The following is a 22,144-nucleotide window of genomic DNA, read 5'->3' as shown; positions in this document are numbered from 1 at the left end:
GGGTGACATTTGTCGTGGGTGATAGCGTAAAATGGGTGAGAGCAGATCCGCAACCCATTTTACACTCCACCTGATTTCCTTTTGTATTGACTTCAATGTCACCCAAGACAAATTTTACCCCCATAAAAATAGTGTGCTTGCTCGGAGCACTTGAGTAATTTGCCATTAATTATGTCAGTAAAATTAGTCAAAGGCACATAGGTGCAGGAGTCAGCCATTCAGCCCCTCGGGCCTGCTCCGTCAGTCAGTTGATTATGGCTGATCTGCATCTCAACTCCATTTTCCCGCGTTTGCTCCATATCCCTTGAAAGTCTTGCAAAACAAAAATACTATCGATCTCAGTCTTGAAAGCTCCAATTATCCCAGCATCCACAGCCATTTTTTTTGCGGGGGGAGGGAGGGGGGGGGGCGGGAGAGGGGGGAAATGATATTAAAGTGTTTGAGCTGCCAGAGGCGAGCCTCGCCCACGAGCGCCCAGAATGGGAAATTACGGACGTGCTAGCCGCAGTTTTCTAACATTTGATTTGAGGCTCACCGCCAGCCGCACAAATGCGGTAAATGACCCCATAGTTTACATAGGATTACATAGGTTATATGGCACAGAAACCGGTCATTCGGCCCAACCAGTCCATGCCAGCGTTTATGTTTCACTCGAGCTTCCTCCCGTCTTTCCTCATCTAACTCTATCAGCATAACCCTCTGTTCCCTTCTCCCTCATATGATTGTCTAGCCGTCCCTTAAATGCATCTATACTATTTGCTTCAACCACTCCCTGTGGTAGCGAGTTCCACATACTCACCACTCTTTGGGTAAAGAGGTTTCTTCTGAATTCCCTATTGGATTTCTTGGTGGCTGTCTTATATTGATGGCCTGTAGTTATGGTCAGTTCTTTCAGCAGACCTATCACATCAATTACAGATGGTGCAAACTTTGAATGTTCACGATTGCTGCTGGATTCACGGGCCTCTGATTTCCCTGCCCGAGGAGCCATTCTTCAACTGTGAATCAAGGCAGTGAGGGTCAGCAGCTCCCGTTCTTACCTGCCGCCCACCCACACTTGCGTCCCAATAGGGATCACGGGATTGTGGTCACGAGGGGGAGCCCTGGCTCATTTTCCCCTCTCGAGTCTGGGGAAACTGAGGCTAGTTATTGCATCCCCACTGCAACCCCAGCTGAGATGAGTGATCGCAGCTATAAGGGTTACACGTTTCGTGATCAAGGCACAGCAAGAGGCCACGGACTAAAATGGTTTAAAACAAAAACCCGTGGGACTGTTAGGTGGGAGAAAGAGCACCAGCCTGGGGCAGGTGGTGACTCATAACTGTTTAATACAATTTCTGCGGTCAGGAGCGAGTTCTGATTAACATTGAGACAAAGGGTTTTGATCAAATCAAGCAGAGAAGCCCATGGATTAATTGGCCAGAGGGGAAAAAACAGTTCCCTTTGGAGACTACAAGTCTGCGAAAACCAGGACCACAAAGATCCCACAAGGCGTGCATTTTTGGATAGCGAGGCACAAAAGATAAGGAGTTATCTTTTGCCCTGCTGATTCCATGCACAGAGTGGTGGAAGCAACAGTTAACGAGGTGCGAATTGTGACCATCTGAACAGACCCAGACCCATCATCACAGCCATCAAGACTCATCCAGACGCATCAACTAGAAGCAGCTCAGCAGGAAACTTGTATAATCAAATGGATATATATGAAGGAGCTCACTGAAGTAAAACACCTCAGAACAACAGATCGAACAACACCTCAGAATGACAGGTCAAAGGTTCAACGACCACGAAGGGGAACAACGGAAAGAAGACCAAGAAGAGAGAGACGATGAGAAGGAAACAGAAGCAGGAGGAGAGACAAGCAGAGAAGCATGCAGCTGGGACTCAACATCTTCCCGAGCTCCACGAGCCTACAATCGACAACAGCAGCAACTGGCTGGATGGGTGATTGTATGTCTTCGATCAATCTCTAAGAAGTCTAGTTCTGTAATTTTTGGTTGGTTTTTGTGTAATAAACTAAGTTGGGTTTAAGCCTAAACTTTGCGTTACGTGGAGTCCTTCCTGTAATTCCCGAGATCTATGAATCAAAGTAGAGTGGAAAATGAACACCCTACACAGCACTGGCGAGAGACTGGAGCTGGGGTCTTCTGATCTGTATCACTTAGTACTAAACCAGGCGATGTCCAAGTTTTCTGCCTTCATGGACTGCCATGGTACCTTGGTGTCTTAGAGGCCAAAATTCTATAAAGTTTAAATTCATGCTGCATTAATTTACATCTTAAGTTGTTGATAATAAAGTATCTCATTCTGATTTGGGATTTATCCAGCAACGAGGCAACCGTGCGAAGAACAACCCTTTTCAAACCTCTAAGTACACAAGATTATAATTAGAGAAGACATGCACAAATAGGATGGAGCTACCAGAACTTGGGGCCTGCTTGGGACCAGGGCATTTGTTTGGGCCTGCATTAGGCCACTGAAGCAGCTAACCAAAGAAGTTGATTAAAAAAAAAGTTTAACATTCAACAAATTCCTGAGATCAACTCAATGTGAGGATTTAAAGAACCCGATGGACTGGAACTTGCTTGCATCAATGGCAGCACACCGCTCATCCCAGGTTTCTAGGTCACAGCAACCACTCCTGGACCCTGAGCACTAGCTAGTGAGTCATTGTGGTATACGGCTATGGTCACCAACCCTCTAAATCATACTCTGACCTTCAGGGTGCTCTGCTCTTCGGTACCTGTTACCGAGTTCTTCCCCACTACAGGAGGCAGTGCTCGTTTGACTCAGTCTGCCCCTGCATTGCAGAATATTTGATTATTTCCCACAGAAAAGTAACCAGAATTAAAGAGGAATTAAGGGCAGCACTGGTTACCTGCTGGTAGAATATCTATCTTGCAATCCAGGGCTCTGCATGTTAGAGCACCGACACTGTGGACAAGTATAAAAGGCACTTAGAAATGTTGCCGTTTAAACAAAATGGACATAAATAAGTGATTGTTTTGACCAGAAACACCTCCCTCTCATTCTAAGGGTCTTGGATTGTGTTGGCGCTGTGGGGGCTGCTGCGTGGAACACTTTATAAACAGCATAAAGATCTACCCAATAAATTGACCATTCAGTGGAAGAGTCACAGTCACCTGGCACAGTGAATAATTTCAGTCAGCTGGTTCTGCATCACCGAAGCACATTAATTTGTCTGCAATTAAGAAGTTTCTCACTTAGAGCTGTTTACACAGCTACTCTGGTACACAAGGTATGTCTGCATTAGTCATTTTCAGTCCACGCAATGAAGATAAGCCATCCACTGCGCCATCTGTGCACCTGATTCCTCAGTCGATGAGCATCAAAGAGGCAGCATCTCAGTTCTCAAATATTACCCTGAATGCTTTGTGATTTTTTTAATGCAACTTGTCCTCATAATTTAACCCTTTAACCCATGGTATAATTCTGCTGAATCTACGCTAAACATCTCTAAGGCCAGGTGCAGTGCCCAGAACTGAACACAGTGCACCAGATGGGGTCTGACCAAGGCGCTGTAAAACTGAAGCATCACTTCCTCCGCCATTGTATTTCAGCCCCCTTGAGATAAAGGTCAATGTTCCATTAGCCTTTTTGATTTCTTTTTGACAGCTTTTAGTGATTTGTGTACCTGGACACCAAAATCTCTTTGCTCCTTCACAGTTCCTAGTTTCTCACCATTTGACAATATTCTGATTTGACCTTCTTGGGTCCAAACTGGATGACATAAAAACATAAGAATTAGGAGCAGGAGTAGGCCATTTGGCCCCTCGAGCCTGCTCCGCCCTTCAATGAGATCATGACTGATCTTCTACCTCAACTTCACTTTCCTGCACTATCCCCGTAACCCTTGACCTCACACTTCCCCACATTGAACTCCATTTGCCACAGTTTTGCCTACTCAATTAATCTGTCTATATCCCTTTGTAACTTCCTGCTCCCATCTGCAGTACTTACCGTACCTCTCAACCTGCGCCTGTTTTCGGGCACAATCGAGTTTTTACACCAGGGTTTATCCAGCTTGTGCATGTCATTAATCGGTCACCTGATGAGATGTTCTTGCACAAGTTGGTTCTGAAATTGCAAAATTGTAGCCTGCTCATAGAACTAATTATGCTAGTTTATATTTGTGGCAAATTTCTTTTATCAATGGGTCCTGAACCAAATAATGTCCATTCACAGGCTGGCCTGGGTAAACACAACATATTGTTCATTGGGATTGGCCATGTATTGTGTGTGTTCACTGAAGTATCAAATCAAACAGTTAGTCAAAGATAATATCGCAGAGGAGGGAAAACACAGCAATGAGTTGCAGTGAATCTCTGCACAAGTGAGAGCGACAGATCTGGTGCTGTTCTCTCCATGAGGATTTGCCCATTCTCAGTAAGGATCGCAATCAATGATGTTCACAAGAGGACGATGACGCTCGGTATGTAGATGGAATGGCTTTGGGTGGCACTGGGATAAGTCTGACCTCTTTGCTGTCTTCAGCTTCTGCAGAATTGTCTTCTCCGTACATGATCCTGTGAACTAAACAGGGCAATATTTTGAAGCTAGATTTGTGTCTCACGCAGAAACTGAGTGGTTCCTGACAATTTGTACAGAAGGATTTGTTTTCTTCATGTTTGGAGAGTTTACAGCATTGCCTGTACCTGACTGCAGAGATAATCTGCAGTAACCCTGTAGCAAATACCCAGAAGAAAAGCTTTAGCCAAAGTCAGAGCATTAAGTAGGTTGACGAATTTGGAAACCATTGCTACACTGGATACAGGCAGACACAAATCCTCGGAATCGTGAACTTCTTTAAGCAGCACAGAATGAATTTATCTAAATGTGAAAATTGTGATTCCTACAATGAGATGTCTCCTCTGGGGCAAGAAATCATCACTGTGCAATTCTCTACAAATGCCTCCCATCTTGCAGAACGCCGTGTCCTATATAACCTGGTGCAGGAATGGTTTCGCAATATGCCACACTGGGGAATGGATGGTTTAGTTATTCCTCCTGTAATCTGTCTCTTTGCCTCTCTGTTGGCCGCTCCTCTAGTCCTGCTGGCCATCTTTTCGAACAACAGCCTTCGTCGGGAGACCAGGTATCTGCTACTTGCCAACACTTTGGTTAATGATTTGATTTATTCAGTACTGAACACCTTCATTGCCGTCCTTAATGCAGCAGGTGTAGGAATGCCTAAAGTAGTTTGTGAAACACTCTTGTTCTTGCTAACGGTGGCTTATTCTAACGGGATTCTGACAATCACTGCCACAGTGGTGGACACTTACGTGGCAATTAGTTGGCCCCTTCGCTATACCTCACTTTTACAACATTCCAGGACCATTAAGATCATCGCCTGCATATGGATTCTCTCTGTCAGCTTTTCTTCTGTCCTGTTCATAATAATACTGGGGACACAAGAGAATCCATTCTCCCTGTTATCGATGTGTACAGGGCCTTTAGTGTTTTTGTCCACTCCACTTGGAACATTTTTGTTGAAAAGTTCTTATGGTATTGTAGTACTCTATTTTCTAATATGTTTAGTACTGATCTCAAGTTTCTATGTCATGTTATACTGCAAAACTAGGACATCGGGGATATGGGCTAGAAACTCAAGGGCAAGGCAGACCTATCTCATCCATTCAGTGTTGTTAATTGTTTACTTCTCACCTCTGGTGTTGCTGGTAGCAGGGGGAGTGCTTTATGAGATGCACTCGATTAGGTTGCAGTCAGCAGTCTGGATCATTGTGATGGTAAATAATATACTGATGTTACCAAAGGCAGTCAGCCCTTATGTCTATGGGCTGAGATATCGAGAAATCACAAACACAATCCGATCGTTCTTCATTTTGAAGGCCATAGCTCAAGTAAGGCCGCTGTAAGAAGAAGCTACATGACTGTGAGAGTCTTTACTTTCCCTTATCATTTCCATATTGTACTGAGAACAGGATTTTACACAGGTAATACACATTCCACACTACATTACACAGTACCCAAGTGCATCCTGGCTTAATGCTAACTGATATTTTGCAGATCCTGCCTGCGAGATATCTGAAGTCCAAGCAGTGGTGGCTTCTGATTTACATAGAATTTACAGCATAGGATAAGGCCATTTTGCCAAACTGATCTATGCTGGTGTTTATGCTCTGCATGATGTCAGCAATCAACATGCCCAAAAGATGCTTAAAACATTTTTAAACATCTTAAAGTAAAGTTAAATCTTTAGACTTACAAAACCCAAGTTTGGTGTCACCTAATCACTACGTCCTGATCTACCATATCTTCTGTTTGGGCCTTAGCCCTTTACCTCGGTTTCTCAACTTAAAAAAAATCTATGGAGGGCACACGTTGAGTGTCGGAGCGCAGGGATAAATAATCATAGCATGTTACAGACCTCATCAGAGTTCGTTCAACACAACAGGAGTGGATTATTTTTTGTGAAGCACTTGTATTCAGTCTGTATTCTATATGGGCACAGAGGCCTAAGTTTCAGCCTTCAGTGCTTCTGACAACCAGGTTTCCAATCGGAGGTCTTGGTGGACAAATCTCTACAACTGAAGGCTAAAGATGCGATTTGATTTTTTTTGGGTTGGTGTTTTTTGAGGAGGGCTCAATGATTTGGGCGGGGGGATTGACTTTTTGGGGGGTAACTTTGATGTTTTGGAGGTTGAGTGTTTTTGGGGATGCTTTAGGTGTGCATTATTATTAATAATCTTTCCTTTACTCCAAATTCAATGTTTATCAGTATTTTTCTTCAGCGGGAGGGGGGGATTTTAACTCCCTCTGCCCTCTAGAAACAGGGTGGTAGCAGAGTTAAAAATTGTGGTGGTTAACTTACTGCCCCGTTCCCACTCGAGCCATTTTTCCTGAGGTCTTATGCTGGGCAGCCGGTGTGCCTGCCTAAATCAGAGGGGGAGCTTAAATACTGTCTGCAAATAGGGGCTCCTATTGTGTACATAATGGGCGGAGCATGAGCCGTGGGACCTGGCGGTACAGCAGAAGACACCCAAAAAGGTAAGTGGAGCAGGAGCTCCACAAGAATAATGTGGTCTGCTGCCGCCCCAGGCTCCCCATCCCTGAAAGCCTGTGAGCCTTTTGCAGTAGGTTATGCTTGAACTGTACAAAACACTAGTTAGGCCACAACTAGAATACTGTGTACAGTTCTGGTCACATTAAATTACAGGAAGGATGTGATTGCACGAGAGAAGATACAGAGGAGATTTACGAGGATGTTGCTAGGACTGGATAATTTTAGCTATGAGGAAAGATTGGATAGGCTGGGGTTGTTTTCTTTGGAACAGAGGAGGCTGAGGGGAGACTTGATTGAGGGATATAAAATTATGAGGTGCCTACATAGGGGCCAAGTTTCGGCCTGAGTTGCTCCTGTTTTTTTGGAGCAACTGGTTTAGAATGGAGTATCTTAGAAATTTGAATTCTCGGCATTTAGTTTGCTCCAGTTCTAGTCAGTTAGAACAGTTTCACTTTGGAACAGAATTTATTTTCAAAAGGGGGCGTGTCCGGCCACTTACACCTGTTTTCAAAGTTTAGGCAGTGAAAACTTACCCCAAACTAACTTAGAATGGAGTAAGTGAAGATTTTTATACGTTAGAAAAAACCTTGTCAACACTTTAGAAAATCAGGCGTAGGTTACAAATTAGGCATAGGGAATGGGCGGGGGGGGGGGCGGCAGTGGGTTTAAAGGGAAGTTTACAAACATTAAACACTTCAGTTTTACAAATAAAGAGCCATCATCAATAATAAATGATAAATACGTCAATAAGTCAACCAATAAATCAATAAAAAAAAATAAAAAAAAAAACATTTTCTACTTACCGACTGCAGCACCGGGAGTCCTCCAACAGTATGCTGGGACGGCCCCCCCAGTGTGTCTCTGTCAGTGTCTCTATCTCTCTGTCTGTCTGTGTGTGTGTCTCTCACTCTCTGTCTGTCAGTGTCTGTGTTTCTGACAGCGAAGGGAGGGGGAGAAGGGGAGGGGGAGGGGGAGAAGAGGGTGGGGAGAGAGGGAGGGTGGGGGAGAAGGGAGGAGGGAGGTAGAGGGGGGTGGGGTGGGAGTAGAGGGGGTGGGGTAGAGGGGGGTGTGGGTAGGGTGGGATGGGGGGGGAGGAGGGGGGTGGGGTGGGGGGGGAGGAGGAGGGGGGGAGGAGGAGGAGGGTGGGGGGGAGGAGGAGGGGTGGGGGGAGGAGGAGGGGGGTGAGGAGAAGGGGTGGAGGAGAGGAGAGGGGAGGGGGGGAGGTGGGGAGGAGGGGGGAGAGGAGAAGGGGGGGAGAGGAGGGGAGAGGGGGAGAAGGGGGAGAGGAGGGGAGAGGGGGAAGGAGGGGGAGGAGGGCGGAGGAGGGGAGAGGGGGAGAAGGGGGGGGAGAGGGGGAGAAGGGGGAGATGCGGGGGGAGAGGTGGAGAGTGGAGGGAGGGGAGGGAAGGAGAGAGAAGGGAGGGAAGGAGAGAGGAGGGAGGGAGGGAAGGAGAGAGAAGGGAGGGAACGGAGGGAAGGAGAGAGAAGGGAGGGAGGGAAGGAAGGAAGGAGGGAGGGAGGGAGGGAAGGAGAGAGGAGGGAGGGAGGGAATGAGAGAGGAGGGAGGGAGTGAGGGAAGGAGAGGAGGGAGGGAGGGAAGGAGAGAGGGAGGGAAGGAGAGAGGAGGGAGGGAGGGAGGGAGAGAGGAGGGAGGGAGGGGGAGAGAGGGAGGGAGGGAGGGAGGGAGGGAGGGAGGGGGAAGGGAGAGAAGGAGGCTAAATGGCCGGGCCCAAGACTTCGGGCTGGATTTACAGGTAGGTGGCGTTGGGTCCCATGGGGGGAGTCGCGGAGGTCCGGGGGGAGGGAAGAGTCGCGGAGGTCCGGGGGGGGGGGGGGGGGGGGGGGAGAGTCGCGGAGGTCCGGGGGGGGGGGGGGGGGGAAAAGAGAGTTGCGGAGGTCGGGTCGCCGGGGGGGGAAGAGCAGGGGTCGGGTCCGGTCGGGTGGGAGGAGCCTTATCTACGCAGCCCCAGTGAGGCCATTCGGCCAGGGTTTAATGCTGCGTGCTTCGGGCCCCTCCCATAATTTTGGCCGCCTGGAGCTACTGCACATGCATGCCCACTGTAGCGCGCATGTGCAGAGGTCCCGGCACTGTTTTCAGCGCAGGGACCTGGCTCTGACCCCTACAGCTCGTGCTGCACCACGCCCAGCTCCAGAGGACCTGCAGGGAGCAGGAGAATAGGTTGGTTTTTTTTAGGCGCACCTTCTGGCGCGAAAAACGGGCGTCCAGGTCCGGGCTGCGCCATTTTAGGTACGGCCCGAAACTTGGGCCCATAGAGTGGATAGGGAGGACCAATTTCCCTTAGCAGAGAGGTCAATAACCAGGGGCATAGATTTAAATTAATGGGTAGAAGGACTAGAGCGGATTTGAGAGGATTTTTTTTCACCCAGAGGGTGTTGCAGGTCTGGAACTCACTGCCTGAAAGAGTGGTAGAGACGGAAATGCTCATCATATTTAAAATGTGCCAGGATATGCACTCCCGAAGTGCCACAACCTACAAGGCTACAGGCCTAGAGCTGGAAAGTGGGATTAGGCTGTATAGCTCTTTTTAACCGGCACAGACACAATGGGTCAAATGGCCTCCTTATGTACCATAAATTTCTATAATCCTATACTTTAAAGCCTGTGAGCTACTGAGGGAAGCCCCGTTCACAGATACATGGTAATAAGGCCATTGCCCACTGCCTTTACAGGTTAGAAGCAAAAATGACACCTGTACACACCCGGACTCAGCCTGAATGGCTGACAGTCACTGTGGTAATGAGTGCAGAGCACACACTCAGACTCCCCTGAACACAGCCTGAATGGTTAACGGTTGCTGTGGTGACAATTATGGAGCTCACTCTTGGACTCCACTGCACTGAGCCTGAATTCTAACAGTCACTGTGGTGACGACCGTGGAGCTGACTCTCAAACTCCTCAGGCTCCACTTGAGCAGTTGCCGTGGTGACGACTCATTGTCCATAATGCTTCTCAATTTCTAAATTTTTACCACTGAAAACTGGTTGAGTGAAAGAAACAAACCTTAGGATGTGTTGTTAGCACGGAATAAGTTCCATGGAGCTGTGCCAAAACATCTTATAGTAGTGAAGAGAAATGCTGTGCTTAGAATGTCCTATTTCCAATTTTATTTGTGCTACCGAAATAAATGACTTCAAGTTTTTCTACCTTGTGGAGTTTTATTGATTAAACCTGAAAACCGGAACCATACAATAGGTACATGGATAGAAATACTTTTCATTATTATTGATTAATAGAGTGTAGCAAAGACAGGAGTAAATTTGCACAGGAGTCAGGTGAGTCATCCGGCAGAATCCTGCCAATATAAAATTTCAGAGCGCAGTGAGAGGCGACTTGAGTTGTGAGAGGCTGACTGAGTGAGATACCAGTGGAATGAGTTTGTGCTGAGAGACGATAAAGGCGGGAGTTTGAACTGAGTAGGAATTCACACGGAGATGATGTGGGTTTGAATCTACGAAACCAGGCAGGAAACTGAGAAAATACACATAGTTATGGCATTGGACTAGCAATTCTATGTTCAAATGCCAGCAGGGGAAGTTCTTAAATTGAATTTTGTAACTGAAGGATGTTACCAAGATTGGGAGGGGCGAGGTCATGAAGGGGTTCAAAAACAAGGATGAGAATTTTAAAGTTGAGGTATTGGGGGACTGGAAGCCATTGTTGGTCAAGGAGAACAGGAGTTACAGGTGAGCTGAACTTAGTGTGGAATAGGATATGGGTAGCAAAATTTCATTTCCTAGAACTAATTCCAGCATTGTCTCCTGCCATGTTGGGCTAAAAATAGAGGGGCTGAATTTCAATGAGGTCCTCCTACTCGACCATCATAACATAGAAAATAGGTGCAGGAGTAGGCCATTCGGCCCTTTTAGCCTGCACCACCATTCAATATGACCATGGCTGATCATGCAACTTCAGTACCCCATTCCTGCTTTCTCTCCATACTCCCTTTTGAATATATCTAACGAACTGACCTCAACAACTTTCCGTGGTCGAGAATTCCACAGGTTCACAATTCTCTGAGTGAAGAAGTTTCTCATCTCGGTCCTAAATGGTTTACCCCTTATCCTTAAGACTGTGACCCCTGGTTCTGGACTTCCCCAACATCAGGAACATTCTTCCTGCATCTAGCCTATCCAATCACGTCAGAATTTTATATGTTTCTGTGAGATCCCCTCTCATTCTTCTAAATTCCAGTGAATATAAGCCCAGTCGATCCAGTCTTTCTTTATATGTCAGTCCTGCCATCCCGGGAATCAGTCTGGTGAACCTTTGCTGCACTCCCTCAATAGCAAGAATGTCCTTCCTCAGATTAGGAGACCAAAACTGCACACAATACTCAAGGTGTGGTCTCACCAAGGCCCTGTACAACTGCAGTAAGACCTCCCTGCTCCTACTCAAATCCCCTCACTGTGAAGGCCAGTATGCCATTTGCCTTCTCTACTGCCTGCTGTACCTGCATGCCTATCTTCAATGACTGATGTACCATGACATCCAGGTCTCGTTGCACCTCCCCTTTTACTAATCTGGCACCATTCAGATAATAATCTGCCTTCCTGTTTTTGCAACCAAAGTGGATAACCTCACATTTATCCACATTATACTGCATCATGTCATGCACTTCGGTGGAAGAGCCACGGAAGTGCCAGATTTTTCTGCGAATCATCCGCTGAAGTTACAGAGGAATGAGCAGGAGAACGTTGGTGGGAATTCACTCCCATATTGATCTAGAATGCAGCCCTGGACACATTATTGACACTCCTCCACTTCTTTGCCACTTACATTACTTAACCCTAGTCTATCTTTGGATCATTAAAGCCACTCATTATTATAGCCCTATTAATTCTGCATTTTTTTCTAATTTGTCTATATAGCGTTTCCTCTATCTCCTTTCCAGTGTTCAGTGGTCTATAATATACTCCCCGTTACAATTGTGACTACACTCCAAAAGTACTTAATTGGCTGTAAAGCGCTTTGAGACATCTGGTGGTCGTGAAAGGTGCTATATAAATGCAATTCTTTCTTTCTTTTAGCAGTTCCGTTCTTATTCCTTCACTCTAACCAAATAGATACAGCGTTTTAATTACCTGCTTTATTATCTTTATATTGTAGTGTTGTAATGGAATGTCTGAGTCGATCCCTTCCCTTTTCTTACTCTAGTACTCCTGAATATTTTGCAGGAATGTTTAGCTTCCAGCCCTGCCTTAGTTTGAGTCACATGTCTGTTAACGCTATTATCTCACTGCAAACTCATTCCTTTTAGTGTGGAAGCAGGTCATCCTCGTTCGAGGGACCGCCTATGATGATGATAACCAGCTCCATTGTAATTTGTGTCTCTAGGTCACCAGTTGTATTCACAATACACACAACTCAAACCTGCCTCTGTCGGTTTATCAATCTTACTCTTTTTAGTCCCTCTTCTCTCTGAATTGTTCATTAAAACACTCTTATTTCTCTATACCTTTTCTATACCTTACCCCTTTTGCTTTCCTTTCAGCTTCAATGTCTAGATTTTCCCTTGCCAATATTAGCTTAAACCCTTCACCATAAAACCAGTTACTCTCCCAGCTCTGTTCGGATGGAGTCTGCTCATCCTGTACAATCCAATCTTGGCATAGAACTCGTCCTACTGTCCCAAAAATCTGAATCCTAAGTTATAGATTTATAACAAAATTCATGTGTAGCCAGAGAGCGAATCCCTAATTGTCCAATTAAAAGGGCTTGTGTGCGTTGAACTTCATCCATAGAAACATAGAAAATAGGTGCAGGAGTAGGCCATTCAGCCCTTCGAGCCTGCACCACCATTCAATATGATCATGGCTGATCATGCAACTTCAGTATCCCATTCCTGCTTTCTCTCCATACCCCTTGATCCCTTTAGCCTGTAAGGGCCACATCTAACTCCCTTTTGAATATATCTAACGAACTGGCCTCAACAACTTTCTGCAAACCAATATCAGCAAACTCACATGCATCCAGCAATAAATATGTTGCTAAATGTACTAAATATGTATATGTACCATTAAATGTGACACAGCGGAATATAGTGTTCCATTACAATTTACGTTTAATGGTACATGCTTACTGTATGCCCGAATGAAATGGAACTATCCCTTCCGCTGCTCTTCCTTTAAAAAAAATGTTTGGGTTAATGTCTGTGCTGGAAAATGGAAGACATCATTTACACCCAGTGTCAGCATCACGCTACAGTACGGATTAGATACAGAGTAAAGATTCTTCTAAATTGCCCCATTAAGCACTCCAAGGCCAAATCTTCACTGGTTAGATGCTGAGTAAACCTCCACCTACATTGTTCCATCAAGCACTCCAAGGCCAGGAATAAAATAAGACAAGGTTCCCCCTAAGTCAATCTGACCCCCTCCCTCCCCCATCTTAAGGAGACTACCCATTACTTGAACAATTTAACACCAACTGTTGCTGAGCTACAGGTGGCTTTGTTCTGTGTGCCAACGCCCAATGCACCAGGCATCTTGAAAGTGATGATGTATCGGGTGGATTAGTCTATATAATTTCAGATGGTGCTTTGTACTCTATGGCAGATTTTGATTGGGTAGCAGTAAAATCAGCAGCGTATCTCATTCTACAAAGATCAAATTTCTGGCAATGAGTGACTTATAGTTACATCCATGTATCTAGGGACACCACCTTTACTCAAATAGTCCTCTTTTTTTCATTTTCTGTCTCCATTTGAATCATAGATTCATAGAATGGTTACAGCATGGAGTAAGGTCATTCGGCCCATCGAGCCCGTGCTGACTCTCAGCTAGTCCCACTCCTCTGCCCTTTCACCATAGCCCTGCAATTTTTTTTAACTTCAGATACTTCTCCAACTCCTTTTTGAAAGATAAGATTGAGTCTGCCACCATCACCCTTTCAGGCAGTGCATTCCAGATCCCAACCACTCGCTGCGTAAAAACGTTTTTTCTTATGCTGCCTTTGGTTCTTTTGCCAATCACCTTAAATCTGTGTCTCTGGTTCTCGACCTTTCTGAGAATGGGAACAGTTTCTCTCTATCTATTCTGTCCAGACCCCTCATGATTTTCAAATCTCCTCTCAATCTTCGCTGTGCAAAGGAGAACAATCCCAGCTTCTCCAGTCTATCCACATAACTGCAGTCCTTCATTCCTGGAATCATTCTTGTCAATTTTTTCTGCACCCTTCCTAAAGTGCGGTGCCCAGAATAGGACACAGTACTCCAATTGAGGCCGAACCAGTGTTTTATACAGGTTCATCATAAGTTCCACACTGTTGTACTCCATCCCTCTATTTTTGAAGCCCAGGATCCCGTAAGCTTTTTTAACTGCTTTCTCAACCTGCCGTGCCACCTTCAACGATTTGTGCACATCTACCCCCAGGCCTCTCTGTTCGGTACCCCCTTTAGGATTGTACCATTTAGTTTATATGTCCTCTCCTCATTCTTTCTACCAAAATGCATCACTTCACACTTTTCTGCATTAAATGTTATCTGCCACATGTCCACCCATTTCACCAGCCTGTCTATGTATTCCTGAAATCTAACACTCTCCTCCTCACGGTTCACTATACTTCCAAGTTTTGTATCATCTGCAAATTTTGAAATTGTGCCCTGTATACCCACATCCAAGTCATTAATAGCTAGAAAAAAAAAGTGGTCCTAGAACCGACCCTACACCACTGTATACCTTCCTCCAATCTGAAAAACAACCATTCACCACTACTCTCTGTTTCCTGTTTTTTAATCTCTCAAACATACATCACAAGTGAGTGGGTGTCAGGCCAGTGCCAAAAAGTATTAGATTGATGTTAGGTGATCCATCCAGTGATTTTTCACTCTCTGCCTTGGAGACGCACCTGGCCTCTGAGATCAAGAACGGATTATGTGGGGGATTCCTCTCGTGAATATACTTCTTCAAGCTCTCTGGTCTGATCCAGGCATCAACTAATTTACCATCGTTATCTAAGATAGGTATCACTGACATTGGAAGCACCTCTGTGATCTATTCTTTGGACAAACCTGTGTCCTCCCATTCTAGCACCAATATGCTGCCTCTTCAGACATTTTGAACAATACTCTTTTGAACTATGCCATAGTTGTTCAAAACAAACTGTATTACTGTATACTAATATAGGTAAGTGTGACGTGGTGCATTTTGGTAGGAGGAATAAGGAGACCACTTACTCCTTGTCAAATACGAGTCTAAATCGGGTAGAGGAGCAAAGGCATCTAGAGGCACACAAAAACAAAGCACTAGTGTTCATTTCGAGAAGGATAGAATTGAAAAGCAGATAAGTTATATTGAACTTGTGTAGGATCTTGTTTAGACCACACTTAGAGTACTATACACAATTCCGGACTCCATATTACAAAAAAGATAGAGGCGCTGGAGAAGGTGCAAAAAAGATTTACAAGCATGGCACCGGAACTAGGAGGCTATAACTATCAGGAAAGGCTGAACAGGCTGAGGCTCTTTTCTCTAGAAAGGAGAAGGTTGAGCAGTGACCTAATAGAGGTCTTTAAAATGATAAGAGTTTGATAGGGTAGATGTAGAGAAGATGTTTCCGTTTGTGGGGGAGTCAAAAACTAGGGGTGATAAATATAGGATAGTCATTAATAAATCCAATAAAGAATTCAGGAGAAACATCTTTACTCAAAGAGTGGGGAGAATGTGGAACTAGCTAGCACATGGAGTTGTTGAAGTGAATGGCATAGATGCCTTTAAGGGGAAGCTAGATAAATACATGAGGGAGAAAGGAATAGATAAATATGCAGATAAGGTTAAATGAAGTAGGATTTGGGGGAGGCTTGTGTGGAGCATAAACACCGGCACAAACCAGTTGGGCCGAATGGCCTGTTTCTGTGCTGTAAATTTGATGTAATTCTATGTAATTCAGGAGGTAACTCACACATTTATCAATCTGCATGGAACTTACACAACAGTACAAGCAATTTGCCACTCATTTACACAGCACTGAAGCCACTGGTGGAAGTTTTAAGATTAGTGAAATCTGTTCCTCATCAAGTGACAACCTCATCATCAACTGCAACAGCAGGTGCAAACCAAATATTGTAAACCTGTGACTGTACCACTGCCAGAATGGTTGTGAGATGTGCTGATCTTCTCTGATGCTGTAGCAGGAATGTCCCCCATCCTTTCTTTTTCTTCTCCTTGTTGAGATCATGAACAATCTAAAGATTTAAAACTTACCACGGCCTCTGAGACAGCCAGAACCATAACTTCACATCTACTGCTTCATCGTTTTGCTTTAACCTGCAATACTCAAAGTCTCTCCTCAAATATTGATTCTGTCCGCTTCCATTGCCAATCATTTTGGCTTTACCGTCTGTTTCTTATTAAAACCAAGTTTCAACTTTCTGTTTCTTCACCTTTCTAGTTTCCCTTTTATTCTTTCTACTTTATCTTCTGGTCAAAGAGAGTTGCTATCTCGATTATAAAACTGACCTTTTGGCTCCATTCTCTCATCCAACTCATCTTGATGCTTTTGATAAAGAGCTTCCAAGCATTACTCAATAATGTTTGACCATATGGCCAACATTAAGCTGTATCTCTGTCAGATCCTGTACTCTCTGAATTGCAATAAGACAGTTAGTCTTGATAGTACTTCCAACTATCCTCAAGATGTGTATCTCCAAAAGTAATTTCATCAATCTTTCATGCTCTGAGTCCACCTTCCCTTCTCCTTGGAAATGTTCATGTATTCACTCTTTAACCAATCAAGATTTCTTCTTGCCCTTACATCGGTACTTTCTAAAGTTATGGAAGTTGCTGTAAGCTCTTAAAACAATCATCATCTAGCAAATTCTGTCTTAATCCATGATCACTCTGCTCTTGAACACTTTGGTCAATTAAAAGTCACTTCCCTGAATAGCTCTAAAGAATTCAACTTGGTCTGGTACCACACACTTCGAAACAAGTCGAAACAAGTTTCCATCATATATTTATGCTCATCAAGTTCCCTCTTAAATTGTTCAATCTGTTCTGTGACTGGTGCGTCACCCACTGACTCTTTTCCCATTAATTTTGAGTTTCCCAGGGCTCTGTCCTCCCTACCACTCCAGTCCTTTTTCATAGCAAAGGCCACCTGCACTCATGATCGAACTGTCTTGCAATGTAATGGCTGAATCACTACATCTTTGTCTTTTGCAAGCCTCTTGAAGGAGCCGGGAAAATCTCTTGTTTTTCACATATTTTGTAAAGTTTGATAACTTCACGCATAGTCCTTCTTTGATCAACATTCCTGGTCTTATTGTCTTCTCTTGCCACAAATGTAACTCCCACATCTCCTTCATTGCAAAAGTTGCCTCCAAGATCTTGTCTTCCTTTTTCATGCCGACCTTTTCTACCGCCTCGACAGGTCAATTTTCTATAAAGCTCAAGTCTTGCTCCCATATAAAGAGAGCCTTTTCTAGCAATTACCTCACACTCCTAGATAGGATATAAGGAAAAGCATATTATCTGATAGCCGATCCCTCCAAGCCAGCTCTTCACTGCAATTTTTCTTCCTTCTTTCAGCTTATCGATAATACTGTGGTAATTTCTACTCTGCACTTTTCTCTCATTCCTCCTAAGCTCGAAACATACTATCCTAGATACTCGTCCTCATCCTTACTATGTTGAGATCCAGACTCATTGCACCACCGGGCAATCCAGGCTCAAATATTCAGTTATTTAAAATTGAGTTACTCACAGGTGGTGGACTAGACACGCTTATTAAAAATGCTGATTTTTTTTTGTGATAAAGCCATTTTTAGCTGTATTAATACAACTGCACCAGGTTACCACTCTTAAATATATCAAGAAATATTTTTTAATGCAAGGCGGGAAAGAATATTTATCTTCTAAAATGCTATCCACTGCGCTGGTTCATGGAAGATTTTACGTTTATAATTAGACAAAGGAGTTTGAATGAAACTTGAACCTTAACTTCACTTTGGAAAACTAGCACAATTTTGAGCACAATTTTCACCCGGATTGCCGATTGCGCCTCAAGTGGAAACTCTACCCCACAAGGCTTAAAATAATTATATGAAGCATCGCGCACACAGGAACAGAGTGTAAGGAAGCTGGGTTTTGACATCCTGACAAATAAATGCTGAGGTACCAGAAATATCCTTAGCACACTCCTTTCACTCCTCACAAAGGGCTCAATTTTCCCAGGTCATTTGCGCCGTTTTTTTTTGGCGTGTGCCGTTTTTTCTGGTGTAAGTATTTAATTCAAAGTTTCCCATTGGAATCTGCACCGGAGTAACTGCTTTAGTTACGATTTTTCTAGGTTAGGTTTTTTTGACGTTCCCTCATGTCTGTTCCAGTTTTCATAATTTTTCACAGTTTGCCCCCAAATCCTAGGTCGGCATATCTGGCCACTCCTGAAAAACCTTCTGGTGAGTTAACAGAAAGTAGCGCACATTGAGAAATCGATGCTGAAAGATACCATTATTTTTCATCAACGTTTTTGGAAGGAGTCAAGAACACTTTAAATATCCATAATAAAGTTCAACTTCTTTTACCTTTCAACGGAGTACATGGAAGTTTCTTGGATTTCTGAAGTTTTCATTTTTTTTTTACTCACATGCCACCGCCGTGGGTCTTCAAGCAGAGCTGGAGGGTCATAGTGTCAGCCGTCAAAATCGGCCCCGCGCCCAGACACAGGGGCTCGGCTGGAAAACAAGCTCGGGGGGAGGAGGGAGGTGCCGATCAGAAGGCTGCTGCACTAGGCACAAGACTGCAATGAGTTTGGGGGGGGGGGAGAAGGGGAGAAGTCACAAGACTGCAATAAGTTTGGGCGGGGGGAGAAGTCACAAGACCTGGGTGTGGTTCATCCATACAGACCTTGGGGAGAGACAACAAAGAACCAATCCAGCTCAGATTTTTCCAATGCTCTCACACAGCACTCAATGTTGTCACACACACAACTGGCTCTTTAAAAATGGCCGATTGCCAACCCGAAGCTGTACTGCGCACGTGCATCCATTGAAATAACGTCAAAAACGTCACTTTTTTTCCCACATATGCGCAGAAGGTGCGGCATCATTTTTTTGGCACAGACAGCAGGCTCCGCCCCCTGAGGCGACTGGGCACGCTGCGCGGCGCCAAATTTGAATTATACATCAGGAAAAATTTGGCAAAATATTTCTGGTGCATTTCTGGCCTAGAAAAACAGGCGTAACTCTGGCAATGCGTCAGAAAACGGGCTTGGGCAAAATTGAGCCCCAAGGAACTGTCTGGGGGCTTACCTCCAAGCATAGGTCTAGGGATGAGTGATGCCTGACTTGGCTCGTCAAACTGTCTTACATTTAAAACAGTTCGGATCAAAATGAATTTAATTTACTAACACTCTGTTAGGTTACCCTCCAACTTCTGAGTGAGTGAATGAACTCTTTCTTGCCAAATCATCAAGGAAGAAGCCAGACCACAAGTCACGCACTAAACGCTATTTATTGGTCACAAATCACTAACTTAAAGTTGGGTACACGAGCACTTAATAGACATACATAAATATTACCTAGCAGTTCAGTAGAAAATCATTAACGGACAGTTAGTTAACAAAATGAGTAGCAAAGGTTACACAGGCAATTCAATGCATCACTATAAATCTGCACCAACAGATGCTGAGTATTAACTATAGCAGTTTCTAAAGTCTGAGGTTATAAATTGGTCACTTTACTTTAGCAGTAATTCCTTAGATAACTGACAAGTTAACAGCTTTTCAAAACTAGTCTATCAACTAGCTCAAGTTTGTGTGTGTGATTAACAATGTTCAGAGCTTACACAACCTCACCCTCACGCGCGGCATGGTTGGTCAGTCTCTTTGCTTTCCTGGGACACAGTTATTAGCTTCTGGAGTGTTGCATTGATGAACCCCTTTGCAACGGGGTTATCTGTTTCACTTGAATCTTTGGCTCCTTACATGAGTGGCAGTATCTCAGCAGTCTTCCCTCTTAGATTACTCGCAATTAAATGACACTCTTAGCACTGCCTGAACAGCTGCTGTAGTCACAATTTAGCTTCTAAACTGACAATCTGCCCTTAAAGGTATGTTGTACTTGTAAGGATATCTATTACATCTGCTAGATAAAACTTCCGACAGAAGAAGAATTGAGGAAATTAAAGACTTCTTCGGATTAACACAGAAAGATTGCTACTTTTATCAAAGTCAAAGAAAAACTCTACTGAGTGACTGACATTCAGAAGGGCTCGCCCAATCAATCACCCCCAACAAGAAATTACTGAAGCATGAATTTCCAGACAGGTTGGTTCCATTCTTTCAACCTGCCTTTATCTTATAATACCTATTTAACAAAGAGACTCACACAAATATAAGGGGTCGTGATCTGTTTACGACTCACTAAGAGCTTCTTCTCTTGAGCCGAGCAAGGGATAATGACTTTACAACTTAATCGCTTAAAAGCCTGTATTCACTGTTTACTTCCCACTACTCAGTTCAACAGCTGAACTCCATACTATAAGTGTACCCTCAGCCAGTTTATAGGGTAATTCCCCATACGAATCTTGAAGGCAACCCTTTGGCAATTTTACTGGGTGCTGTTCCTACAATAGCAAACAAAACGCTTTGCTCGATGGAGTCACACATCAGCAGATTTGCTCAGTCTAATGTACTAACCTGTGGGATTGACTCGCCTAACGTGCCTTAGCATTGCTAAAGATCGGATTGTTTTGGTGACTTCTCGGTACCTCAGTGCATAAACATATGGGGAAACTGCCTTGGGTATCATCATAAGCATGTTCGCCATTGACAGAGTGATCCAGAGTTCTGTCATATAGGAAATCAGGTCCAGTTCTTGGAGTATACCCCCTGTCACAAGCACAATCAGGGGAAAGAAATAAAAAACTAACAGCACTGAATGGATGATGTAAGTCTGCCTTGCCCTGGAGTTGCCAGCCCATATCCCCGATGTTTTAGTTTTGCAGTATAACATGACAAAGGAACTGAAGATCAGCACTAAACATATCAGAAAATAAATGATTGTGAAACTGTAATAAATTTTTAACAAAGGTCTTCGAAGGACAGAGAACACAAATATTAAAGGTAATATACAAATCGACAGTGTGGAGAACGGATTCTGTTGAGTTCCCAGTGTTATTATATAAATGACGGATGGAACAACGGCAGAGAGAATCCATATACAAACGATGATCTTAAGAGTCCTGGAATGGGGTAAAAGTGAGGTATAGTGAAGGGGCCAACCAACAGCCACATAAGTGTCCACCACCATTGCAGTGACTGTCAGAATCCCATTACAATAAGCCACCGTTAGTACGTACAAAAGCGTTTCACAAATTACTTTAGGCATTCCTATACCTGCAGTGTTAAGGATGTCAATGAAGGTGTTCAGTATTGAATAAATCAAATCATTAACCAACGTGTTGGCAAGTAGCAGATACCTGGTCTCCTGACGAAGGCTGTTGTTTGAAAAGATGGCCAGCAGGACCAGAGGAGTGGCCAGCAGAGAGGCAAAGACACAGATTACCAGGGGAATCATCAAAATATCTGTCTTGGAGTGCCCCATAGCACTGATCCATGCCTGGATAACTTTGTGTTGAAGGTGAAGGTCCTCAGGATGGGAGGCATTTGCAGAGAACTGCACAGTCACGACTTCTTCACCCTGTGGAGACATCGCATTGTTGGAATCACAATGTTCACATTTAGATAAATTCATTCTGTGCTGCTTGAAGAGAGCTCATGATCTCACAGATCTGTGTCTGCCTGTATCCGGTGTAGCATCGCTTTCCAAGCTCTTCAGCCAACTCAACTCTCTAACTTTGATTAAAGTCTCATCTGGGTCACTGCGGATTATGGCTGCAACCAGAGGCAAGCAATATACAAAGCTGTATATTCTCCAAATATGAAGAAGAAAAATCCTTCTGTACAAATGAAATGGGAACCATTCTTCACTCAGTTTCTCGATGCAGCATAAAATCAGTTCCAATATACTGTATTGTCCTGTTCAGTTTTCAGAACCACATGCGTAGAAGTCAATCCTACAGAAGTTAAAGACAGCAAAGGGATTCAGACTTATTCTAGCGTCTCCCGGATTTATCTTC

At 44.2% G+C, this 22,144-nt stretch overlaps 2 protein-coding genes across 2 annotated transcripts; one reads left to right on the top strand and one right to left on the bottom strand.

Moving 5' to 3' along the window:
* The first annotated feature begins 4,841 nt into the window (after positions 1–4,841).
* On the top strand, positions 4,842–5,897 carry LOC139266205 (probable G-protein coupled receptor 148). The gene has a single exon (XM_070884035.1). The coding sequence runs from the start codon at positions 4,842–4,844 to the stop codon at positions 5,895–5,897; it is 1,056 nt and encodes a 351-aa protein (XP_070740136.1).
* A 14,662-nt stretch (positions 5,898–20,559) lies between these two features.
* Positions 20,560–21,784, bottom strand: LOC139265267 (probable G-protein coupled receptor 148). Its single transcript, XM_070882211.1, has one exon. It carries the CDS (start codon positions 21,757–21,759, stop codon positions 20,698–20,700), a length of 1,062 nt encoding a protein of 353 aa, XP_070738312.1. The 5' UTR covers positions 21,760–21,784; the 3' UTR covers positions 20,560–20,697.
* Between the last annotated feature and the right edge of the window lie 360 nt (positions 21,785–22,144).

The sequence above is a fragment of the Pristiophorus japonicus genome, chromosome 6, assembly GCF_044704955.1.
Source record: "Pristiophorus japonicus isolate sPriJap1 chromosome 6, sPriJap1.hap1, whole genome shotgun sequence".
Lineage (NCBI taxonomy): Eukaryota > Metazoa > Chordata > Chondrichthyes > Pristiophoridae > Pristiophorus > Pristiophorus japonicus.
This window is presented reverse-complemented; position numbering and strand designations above follow the sequence as displayed.

Bases quoted from the DNA above. Each gene is read 5' to 3' on its own strand.
- LOC139266205 (XM_070884035.1), top strand. From the start codon at position 4,842: ATGAATTTATCTAAATGTGAAAATTGTGATTCCTACAATGAGATGTCT.
- LOC139265267 (XM_070882211.1), bottom strand. From the start codon at position 21,759: ATGAATTTATCTAAATGTGAACATTGTGATTCCAACAATGCGATGTCT.